Source organism: Psammomys obesus, unplaced genomic scaffold (genome assembly GCF_907164565.1).
Source record: "Psammomys obesus unplaced genomic scaffold, mPsaObe1.curated_primary_1811, whole genome shotgun sequence".
Lineage (NCBI taxonomy): Eukaryota > Metazoa > Chordata > Mammalia > Rodentia > Muridae > Psammomys > Psammomys obesus.
This window is the reverse complement of record NW_026590486.1, coordinates 2,438,630-2,450,509: the sequence shown is the minus strand read 5'-3', so window position 1 is coordinate 2,450,509 and position 11,880 is coordinate 2,438,630. Positions and strand designations below refer to the sequence as shown.

Here is an 11,880-nt window from a genome sequence, read left to right as displayed (position 1 = left end):
TAGATAGATAGATAGATAGATAGATAGATAGATAGATAGATAGATAGTAAAAGAAATCCAGCCAACTTGCACCTAATACATCACCAAGGCAACCCCAACACTCAGGTAAATTATGGAAGAGGAAGAAAAAAGCCTCTAAGACCCAGAAGTCCAGGAGTCCTAGCCTGCTGTGAGAAGTGTGAGACTGTATGCCAGGTAAGCTGCACCCATGAACTCTCAACAGCATTGACTGCCAGAATAAAATCAGCATGTGATAACACCAATTAACATACAACATAGAAAGCTACATGTCTAGCCCTAGATGAAGAGCTCCAGGTGGTCAATGTATGCTAAGAAACTCAGAGTCCTTCCCTCACCAGGGGCTAGCTCCTGTATAGGTTGTACAATCCCAGTGGCCATCCCTGGGCACTTGTGTATATGGTCAATGCTAAACAGACTCAGTAGGTTATACGTATCTATTTGTATATACATATATGTGTACTGTAACAATAGTAACTAAAGAAGATAGCATGAATTTAGGAAGACATGGGAAGAGAGAGGTTTAGACATGAGGCAGAGTTCTTGTTTGAAGTTCTCAAAAAAACCAAAATCATTAAGCAAACAAACAAGAAAACAAGTAAGCACTAGGAGGGGACTGACTGACTGACTGAGGAGGGGAGCATTATGAACTCCTCTGGGAAGAGCTGTAACCCCTGCCCAGGAAGGTAGCAGTGATCTCCCAGATTTGTATATTTGCAGGTGAATACACGATCATGACTGCTCATTTCCACCTGAAGAGGAAGATTGGGTACTTTGTCATCCAGACCTACCTTCCCTGTATCATGACGGTCATCTTATCCCAGGTGTCCTTTTGGCTAAATCGAGAATCTGTCCCGGCCAGGACAGTTTTTGGTGAGTATCTCCAAGCCAGGCCTTGGCATTGGTGCCTTGTGACTAGCCTGAACAATCACCAGTGCCACAGCTACATTTGAAATGTGTGTTAAAGGTGTGGTCCTCAGCAGGTAGCAGTATGGAAAAGAAGTCAGGAGATGAGAATGGGCTCATCAGGGCAAACAGGTTTATTCAGGAAAACCTGAGAAAGGCTCACAACATGCAAAAGTGGGAGCACCTCTCTTTCAGATGAGGGTCTTTTATTGGGTTAGGAGAAAGAAAAGAGGAGCAGAGGCTATGTGGGTCAACAGCTGGCTAAGCTATTCTTTTGCTACAGGATTTTTTTCCAGCTAGGTTATGTCTCAGGAGCTTAGGATGTGCTGTATAGATAGCACCATGCTGTTCTCAATTCTTCAAAACATCTGTTTTGTAGAATACTCTGTGTGTGTTTTGGGAGCCACACATTCAGGCTTAAGACACTGGGTAGTTGTTCTATTCTCCTTCCCCTTGGTAGCATTTGGAGGCTGCAAGCGTCAGATGATGGAACCTAGTGTAAATCAGGCCATTAGGATTATGGCTTTGAAGAGGACTGTGGTCTCTTTGCTTCTTGTCTCTTGCATCTAGTCTCTGCTTCTTAGACACCACCAACTGACCAACATGTTCCTTCCCATGCTTCTGTTATGACTTGCTATTCTTCCTCAGGCTCTGAATCAGCAAAGCCAACTTGCCATGAACTAAAACCCTCCAAATGTAAACTGAAGCAAACCTTTCCTTTTGTAAAGTTAATTATTGTCCGTATTTTGTGACAGTAACAAGAAGCTGATTAACATAGTTACCACACTTCTATTATTGCCCTTCCACTGTGACCTAGGAAACAAGTTGAGCAATTAGTTAAAAATTTAAGATTAAGAAAAAAGACTTCCCTTTGAATGAGAATTTAGGGAATAATTATTTTCTGCTTGATAATTATTTCCTTTTTGGAAAACTTATCTTCACTAGAAGGCCTTTTGAAGATATGAAATTTTAAGCACCCTTCCCTTCCTCCTCCTCCCCTTTTTTTGTTCCTCCCTCTTTTCCACTGGAGACCAAATCCAGATTTGTGAATGGTAGGCAAGTAATTTGCCACCAAGTAACACTCCTAGGCTGGGCACAGCATAGTTTTCCAAGTGGTTTTGGTTATTTATTTTTGAATTTCCATGTTGTTTTCTTTAAAATGTGCACACTACTTCAAGATCTTCATTAAAATACAGTCCTTCCATTGTATGTACACTAGTACATTGTACTCCATATTGTGGTAATGAAACACACTTTCAGCCCTTTGGAATTGTAGCACTGCATTTTCAGATTCAGCCAATGACAGAAAATATTTGAAATACCATCACATCTGTACTAAACATGTACAAACTATTTGTCTTGCTGTTGTTTCCTGAAACAACTCTTTACTTGACGATTGCATTATATAAGGTATTGTAAGGCATCTAGATTATGGGTCCTTATATGTAAGAGACTTCCTGAAGGTTCTTTGCAGAGGCTGTGCCATTCTATATAAGAGACTCAAGTGTTTATGGGCTTGGTAATCTGCGGTTGACCCAGAACCTGTCCTCGGCAGACGCTAAAGGGTAACTAGTGAATGACTTTTCCTAGGAGGAATGAGAAATGTCTGTTCATCTTGAGTTCCATGTGTTTGTGTACTGTGAAATACAGTTCACACAGCTTTTCCTTCCACAGTAAGAAGAGGTTTACATGCATCTTATCTTGATGGTATATAAGAAGCCCAAGAGCCCTGGGCTCCCTCTGCTCATCACTCTGCTTCCAACTACCAACTTCCTCACCCCCATTCAATCTAGAATATGTAATCAAGGTGTGGAGATTAGCTCATGCCCAGGAGGCACTCACTCACCAAGTTGATAGGCCTAATGAACTCTTTGGTAGACATTTCTTAGGCAGGAGAAAGTGTGAACTGCCAGTGATAATCGGTTTTCTCTTGGAGATTCCTGGCACATGTTCAGATGTTAAATGATCTGAGAGGAGGCTTCGAGTGTCTGCACTCAAGTCTTTACTCAGCATAAGTTATTGACTGGATTGTTAAGAAAAATCAAGATGTAAAATCAATTAATTCCACATAGGTTCCATGTTGTGTGAATTGCAGGTCTCCTAGCTGCTGGACCTGCATTGGCTCTTTAGTGTTCCCTTGCTACTGGTTTCACACAGCCTCTGCATCAGACTTCCTTTAGTTGCTGGCTTAGAAACATACCATTGTTTTCTCGGGCCTCTGAGGGTAGGATTCCAAGATCAAGATGCTGGTAGGGTTGGTTTTTTTACTGAGGCTTGTGAAGGAAACTTTGACCAGGAGTCTTTCCTTGCTGTGGTAGGTCTAGGGCTTGTGGACTCACGCTCCCAGTGTTTGTTCTGTGTGCATGTTAACTCAGAATTTCCCCCTTTAAGGAAGGCCAGTCACACTGGATTAAGGCCTATGCTGTCTACTGATATCATTACTTCTTAAGAGCCTAGACTGTTAAAAGGTCACAACCATCGGTAGCTGAGATTAGGACTTCAGTGTGCCAATTTGAAAGGCATCACGGTCCAACCCATGACATGCGCATTTCAGTCATATCACATATATAGAGCCATGCTCACAGAAGTGTGTAAGAAGAGAGACCAGCTAGATTGTAAGAGTCCCTAGTCCTGACTCCAGAGATGGGCTATTTCCTCACAGGATGGGAATTTGGGTACACTGCTAAGTGCCTGTAAATCTCGAGCTCTTCCTGCATGGTAGGTATAGTACACCCTTCCAGAAAGTAGCTTAGATCAGAGGCTGCCACTTGGCTGGTAACACACAGATCTTCCCACTGTAAAAGCCATGCATGCTCGGAGCCAAATGACATAGCTTTGCTGTGAAGCCCCTGCAGTGTTTCTGTAAAACTACTGTAGGCTCAAGCATATTGCTCCTGCTTTGAAGGAGAGAAGTTTTCATGCAGCTGCATTGGAACTCAGGCATCTCTGGCATCTCTGTTCAGTCATTGCACAAGGAAAAAAACACACTGCATCATTCTGTCCCAGTCTATTGCTTACAAACTACACAGTAAATCTCCATGAAGCACACTGCTGAGCCCAGTGTGAAGGTCACTGCCACTTTTCCAGTGTCCTTGCCTTAGTCCCAGAGTTATACCACTCATGCAATACATATTTGCAAGTACCAACAAATTTTCAGACCTGTCCAGAGGAAGGATGTACAGTTATATAGAAACCAGTCCAAAATCTATGCCCTCCTTAATTTGTATTATAGAGGAAGGAGTCAGTGGGAACAATTAGTTAAGCAATGTTTTCACTGCAGAAACTGATAATCACAGGTACATTGAGAGATAAAGAAGTCAGCTGAGGCTTTAGGGTGTTTCATGTCCAGGGAGGGAGCTCTGGGAAGGAACACTGGTCTCTGTTCCCATGGTGTACTCTCCTCGCCAAGCAGGAGTGACCACAGTGCTGACTATGACAACTCTCAGCATCAGTGCCCGGAATTCGCTGCCCAAAGTGGCCTATGCTACAGCCATGGACTGGTTCATTGCTGTCTGCTATGCATTCGTCTTCTCTGCTTTGATTGAATTTGCCACAGTCAACTACTTTACAAAGAGAGGATGGGCCTGGGATGGCAAGAAGGCCCTAGAAGCAGCCAAAATCAAGGTAATCAACAGTTTACTGTCCTCCTCCTTTTAGGTTTCATTGACAAAGAAAGTGTGTCTAGTTATGGGTCCCAATATTCAGCTAGGGATTTCACTTCCTGCCTCTCCCTTCAGAGTGAGTCTTCCACTCACCTGCAAGGCCTTTGCAGGTTCTTACAGAGGGTCTATTTATCTTCATTCAAGTATAAGGTATTCACTGAATGCCTTGGAGTTACTTATACCCAAACTGGTTCTTTTTGTGAAAACAATCCTGACTCTCTACAGATGCTGGGTTTTAACCTCAGTTCACAGTACAGCATGTTCTTTTGTCCTTTGCCCATGCACTGTATCTTCTTTGAGGTAGCTGTAATGTCTTGGAGAGGGTGGCCAGCATAATGAAAGTTGTCCATCTGCCAAAAAGACCCAGTGCTTCAAGGAAATGATTTGGCCCACTCAAGCTGTGGGCATCCATGGTGAAGTGAAGTGTCACACAGTCAAATGACCTTTCTCTGCATATTACACACATGGTTTTTGCCCAAATCTAAGGAACAATGGAGGGAAAAGAACCGCGAAGGTCCCAAGCTGAATCACTTCCTCAAGGAAATGAGAAAATGTACATACATAGAAAATAAAACCACCAGTAATAACCTGTTAATTTTACTGTACACAGAACAGATATTTAAGCAATTTGTTTGTACTGAAAGAACGTGATGTCACTGCTTTCAGGGGAAGATTGAAAAAGAAATCGTAATCTTTCCTCTGAAAAATAAGCCTGAGGGGAGTTCAGGTAGGGTTATGTATGAATAGAGTTAGGTGTCCTCAACCACGCCAACTGGCAAACCTGGGCACTTCCATCCCATGGATTTATCTGTTCCTACCCCATCATCAGCCTTTGTTTGTCTGGGATTGTATACTCTATTTCTTTTCCTGAGGAAAACTGTACGTTCTGACTTTACCATGGGCTGTAACCTTTTCCAAGGCCAGGAGTTCATTCCCCATGCCCTGGGCTATTCACAGAGTCACATTTCCATGTCTAGTTGGCTGTTTGAGAGGACAGGGTGGCAGGAATTGGGAAACAAGAGGGAGATGGGTTGGCAATAGGACCCTTGCTTAGAGGTATACCACAGCCTAACTGGTAAGTTCTCTCTACTCCTAAGTGGAAGTTTGTGAAACTAGGCTAATACTGAGCTTCTTCATCCAAGCTCACTTCATGTCTGACTGTCCAGCACACTTATTCCTGTGCCTTTTGCATCTTCCCAGTGCCTATTTGGGTTCATTTTCAGCGTTTGAGGAGACAAAAAATGATTTGGCCGCTATGGATGTTCTGCAGGGAGCTGAGGAAATGCTTGTAGAGCTAGGGTGTCCTTGGGCTTTTAGACTTATAAAGAGCAGCCAAGAAGGTTATTTGTTGGGAAGAAACACAAATTATGTGGAAAGATGGAACTAATCAGCCTACCTCATGTTAATGGAAGATAGATGCATGCTGGTTGCCTGAATTTTTAAAAATTAATTAATTAATTTTCTATTCACTTTACATCCTTTTTGTAGCCCTATCCCTACTCCCCTCCCAGTCTTACTCTCTTTCCATCCCCCTTCTACCTTAGTCTTTTCCTCAGAAAGGTGAGCTCCCTTTTCCATCCACCCCAGCTCGTTAAGAAGCATCAGGACTGAGCATGTCCTCTTCCCCTGAACCCTGGTAAGGTATTCCCACCAGGAGAAAGTGATCAAAAAGCTGACAAGTGAGCTAGTGTCAGATGCATTCCCCACTTCCCTTACTAGAGGACCCACATGAAGACTTTCTCACCAGTCAGAATGACTAAGATCAACATCTCAAGCAACAGCACATGCTGACGAGTGTGCAGATAAAGGCAAACCCTCCTCCATTTTGGTGGGAGTGCAAACTTGTACAAGTACTTTGGAAATCAATCTTGTGCTTTCTTAGAAAATTGGGAACAGCTCTACCTCAACACACAGTTATACCACTCCTGGGTATACACCCAAAAGACGCTCCACCATCCAACAAGGACATTTGCTCAACTATGTTCATAGCAGCTTTATTCATAACAGTCAGAATCTGGAAGTAACCCAGATGTCCTTCAACCGAAGAATGGATAAAGAAACTGTGGTTGCCTAAATTTTAAAAGGATAAATGGTGATGACTGGAGTTGATCAAGTCTTGAGACACCAGTACACTATCAAAGTGTCAGGCCACCCCAACTCCCAGCTGACTGTGAGGTCTTGGGCAGGTGGCAAGTCATAGCATGCTGTTAGACACAGTGCTGACACAGCTGACACAGGCTCCATATAATTGCCCTTTTCTAAGTCTGTGTGAGGACCTTAGATGAGGCAAGTGAAGGAAACAGAATGGCTAATTCCACATGCAGTGTGCTGCACTGGTCAACCCTATGGAATATCAAGATTATGAACTGTTCCCCAGTGCTGTGCCCTATCCCAGTACTGGAAAACTCTTTGTGTGGAATGTCATGCTATCAGGCAGGTCAGGCACAATGTCCAACCCCTGGACTGAGTGAGAATGAACACCCTAGTGGGAACTTGTTGCTGTGAGATGATCATCACCAGAAGTGGAGAAAACTTTTAAGAACTTAGAAAACTGTGCTCTCCATTGTTTCATATATCCCTAAGAAAGGAAAAAGGAGTAAGATGAGGCAGAAGGCTATGATACTTTGTGTGTAAGCTCAGCATAGCCTTAGGTAATCCATACTGAAACCCTGAAGCAAGTCAGAGGGCATGATGGGAAAGTGATGCTTCTACCTCACTGGCTGACATATCGGGGCTGAATGACATTCTTCTTGGGAAGACATGAACAAACATCACGCACCCAAGATAGGGAACCAACCTCAGGCCAAAACTCATATAGCTCTAAAGGCTTACACAGTGAACTAATGAGTTATGTTAATGTTACAGGAATATGAATGAGGAGTTACTTACAGGAGCATAACTTTCTCAAAGGCAGCTGAATCACCAAAGCCCACGGGTGACAGCTTACAAAAGCTGGAAACCTGGGGCATACTGCACAGCCTGCAGACAGATAAACAGCTTGGGGAGTGTCCATTCCAGTTAGTTCAGTTTCTGAAGGCTCTTCCAAACAGCCTGGCTGGTTTCTGCTTCTAGGCAGTTTGTGTGGTCTGAGCCTTTGCTAGGCAGCTTTGACTTGTCTTGGAGTGGCTCTGCAATCTTTAAAGCTTATATATATACTTGGGGGGGAGGGGAGGCCCAGTGAATCTGTTCAGTTTCAGGAACTTTCTGGAGGTACGTAGAGGTTTTATGCTTCCAGATCGTCAGTAGATTGTGATTTCTCTTCCTTGTAAACATGCTGTGTCTTAATGAGAGAACTCCAAGGTGAATAGTTTAAATCTCAGGAAAACTGCTACATAGCCATGGGTCTGCCTTCTAAGGAAGGCTATGGCCAGAGAGGGTGAGGCAGCTTTCTGTTACTAAGGCTGTTTTTGAAGGAACTGGCTGCTGGTTTTCACTACTGATAAGTGGACACCAAGCCCTTTCTGAAAGAGGGATCCATGTGGATCTCAATATGAGGCATACCCACCTGAACCTTACTGCATCTTGAGCTGTTTCTGCCCCTCCTCATGATCATCTCTCATAGTTCAAAGTACGTGTCACCATGACACAGCAGTATGGTTGGCTGTCCATGTCTACCAGACCCATATCTTTCATACAACTAACCACAGTTCAAAATGTTTGAGAAAAATATTGGGTATATAGTGAACAAGCACAGAATTTGATTTTTGGTCATTCATCATTAAGCAATACAAAACAACAAGTATTTATACAGAGTTAACTTGCATTAGGGTATTAGAAGTCATTTAAATAATTTAAAGCACTTGGAAGAATGTCCACGGGTTATGGGAAAAAACTAAGCCATTTTGTATAAGACCCTTAGGTGGCTGCCGATTTTGTTAAATGCGTGGCTATTGAAGGACTTGTTTTTGTCTCTTTTGTGTTCTTTTGCTGAATCATTTAGAGTAGTTCATCACACTTACTGATTTCCTGGAAGAACGGCATGAAGGTTACATGATAGTTTTCTGTGGCATGGCCTGCTTCCCACCCGCCTATCTGCCCATAGTCTTTAGAGGGCTCCATATTCCTTGCATCTGGGTCAGCACTTCATTTTCCTTTGTTCTCACCTGCACCCCCACTCCCTCAGCTCTCTACTTTTTATCTTTACTGGCTGATATATTTCCATAATTACAATGCTGTTTTCTTTACATTTTATTTAGTGAGTTGACTTTATTTTGATAATGAAATTGAAATGAAAGTTTAAACTAACATTTTATTATGTATCTTTTCTAGTGTATAGTAATGTTTAAAATGTTTCTTTTTCTGTCACTAACATTTTATTGTGTTTATTTTATAACCATCAATGTACCATCTATCTATCTATCCTTGTATGTAGCATCCATCTACTCATCTATCAATCAATCATCTCTTTATCCATCATCTATCATCCATCCATGCATCCATTTATCATCTGTACACTGTCACCTATTATTGATCTACTTTTCATCCATCATTCATTTTATTTTTCATAAATATTAAAATAAATTACATGCATACCCTCAACCAGAGTTCAGTGTGGTTTATTATTTATTTTATTCTTTTGAAGAAAAATGTACCCAAAATGAAGTACACAAACATTAATCATATTTTCGTTGAATTCCTGCAAACCTATACTTTTGGATTCCGCAAATTCCTATTATATCATAAGCATCTAGGAAGTTTAACATATCTCTTTCTAAGCAGCTCCTGTACTCACCTCTCTAAATGTAACCACATTTTTTACTTTTCCACATGAAGTTTATTGCCTGTTCTAGAATTTCATAGAAAAATAATAATAACAGAAGAGTGTGCACAAGAGTATTGACAGTTGCTGAACCTAGAATAGTCAGAACTGTAGACAGTATATGTGTCCATTAACAGGAGATAAATAGTTATAATTCTTAAAAGAAACAATAGTCAACAATATAAGGATGATTTTATTGTGCTGTTGGAAGCAACTGCAAGGAGGATTCTCAGGAGCTCTTTTTCAGATACACCTTGCACCAAGGACTACTTACTGTCGTCAGCATTTTTAATCACTCTCCTTTTAATTACTCTCTTTAGATCATTCATGGAGTATTCATTCCTACAGGCACACTTAAATAATGAAATTATTGTTGCTGCGATTTTAATTCAGTTTATGCTAGGTTCCTGAGAATACCAAATATTCACGTCAACAAGGACTCTTGCTCAGCCAAAGTTATCTGCTACGGTAGGCTAAGCTTGCAAGTCTATGGAGGACTACCCTCTCCCAGGACTCAGTTATGTTCATTTGTCTCTGCCTACCCTCTCCCAGGACTTAGTCATGTTCATTTGTCTCTGCTAAAGATAGACATGAGACTTTTAACAGGAGGGGAAAGGTGACATGTCTTTACCTTCTTATTATATTTTGCAGAAAAAAGAACGTGAACTCATACTAAATAAGTCAACAAATACTTTTACAACTGGGAAGTTGACCCATCCTCCAAATATCCCAAAGGAGCAGCCTTCAGCAGGGACCGCAAACTCATCATCAGCCTCTGTCAAACCTTCTGAAGAGAAGACTTCTGAGAGCAAAAAAACATACAACAGCATCAGCAAGATCGACAAAATGTCCCGGATTGTGTTCCCTATCTTGTTTGGCTCATTCAACTTAGTTTACTGGGCAACATATTTGAATAGAGAGCCCGTGATAAAAGGGGCCACCTCTCCAAAGTAAGCCAGGCAAGTCCCAAGCTTCCAGGAAACCATACACCCACAGCTCACAGAGACTGTGTAGGTACTGTCTTTCAGGAATTTTTGCATGTTTAATAATATGTACAAATAATATTGCCTTGATGTTTCTACATGTAACTTCAGATGTTTCAAGGATGTCCCCTTAATAAGGCAAACGACCTTCTAGAAAAGTGGGAGGCAATGACTGATGCTCAGAGTCTCAGTCTCCTAACATCAATAGTTTACAAACAAGATAAGTATATTTTTAACTGTTACAAGTATATGATGTTTTTATACTTCGGATGCCATTTCATACAGTTTTTCCCAGCCAACAAAACATTTTTGGGAATCCCTGTGATGACTACTTGACAGCTGCAAAAAGCAAACATCATGGGGTTCACACTGTCCGTGAGGAACAAACTGTGGACATTTAAGTCCAATACTAATTGCCTTTAATAACTCTTCCTATTCTGAAACTTAAAAAAAATACTGCATGAACTGACATTAGGAAATAGAGTAAGCAAACATTTATTCAGACAAATTTAATCACAAGTACATAGTGTGTTAGATTAATAGTTCAAATATTTCCCCAAGGAAGAAAATCAACTGATTCAAAGTTAAGTTTTGTTTCTGTGAAAAATAAAATTTTCTCACTACACCCCAACACCTCTACAAATTTAATAATAACTAAAAAAAGAACCCTGAAACTTTAAAGCTACAGGTCTTGGACCTTCTTGGCCATGACACTCTCTGCCCATTGTCTCTGGAACGTCAGTTCCTCTTGCTGCTGCTTCAGCGCTGAGAAATTGTAATTGAGTTTTTTTTTGTTTTGTTTTATTTCCCTGTACATATTTCATGATTGGATTACTGCTCTGTTAGCTTTTGTATATGAATCTTAACTGTTCATTAAAAAAAATTGAAAATGACCTGATTTTATGGGTGTAAGTCATTTCTACTTTCAGTTCAAATTTTATTAACTAATTTTCTGAAAATAGCTTAATAAAATCTCATATGAAATTGTTTGGGGGGAAAATAAACAAAGAAGAAGTTAAAACTTAGTGGGTGACCCTCACTCTTCTAGCCTAATTATACAGAAGGATGTTTGGAGGATACTTATTGACATGGCAGGTGGCACTGGCAGACATAGCCAGTAGCTCTTCCTACCACAGATCTCTGTGTGCTTCCCTCAGCACACCGAGAGTGTTTCCTACAGGCATGGTGACTACTGATTCTGGTGGCCTTACACGCTCCCTTACTGACCTGGTGATGGCTGGTTCTGGCTTTGTACCCTTCTTTATGGGTCTGGTGACTGCTGGTCCTGGCCACACAACCTCTTATGGGCCTTGTGAATGCTGGTCCTAGCTCTGAACCCACCTTCAGTTATTTATGAATAGTCAGATAGAGTAGAGCAATTGGTGCATATACTTACTCTTCAAATAAATTTCAGCAGGTTGGAATGAATAGGTTCTGCCATAAACTTGGAACTCCAGAATTATTACAGAATTATTACAACTCTCAAGAAAATCAAATTGATGATTAAGCCTGTTTGGACATAGTAGGTGCCATGCAAATATCACAATTCCCT

At 41.3% G+C, this 11,880-nt stretch overlaps 1 protein-coding gene across 4 annotated transcripts in view; it reads left to right on the top strand.

Annotated features, from left to right (window-relative positions):
* Gabra5 (gamma-aminobutyric acid type A receptor subunit alpha5) overlaps positions 1–11,216 on the top strand; it is a 92,155-nt gene extending 80,939 nt beyond the window's left edge. For all 4 annotated transcript variants that reach the window (XM_055607515.1, XM_055607514.1, XM_055607511.1 and 1 more), the window contains 3 exons: positions 739–891; positions 4,337–4,548; positions 9,997–11,216. In XM_055607515.1, the coding sequence (XP_055463490.1) occupies positions 739–891; positions 4,337–4,548; positions 9,997–10,299 (668 nt within the window). In that variant the 3' untranslated portion in view covers positions 10,300–11,216. The remainder of the gene's footprint in view (positions 1–738; positions 892–4,336; positions 4,549–9,996) is intronic.
* The last annotated feature ends 664 nt before the right edge of the window (positions 11,217–11,880 follow it).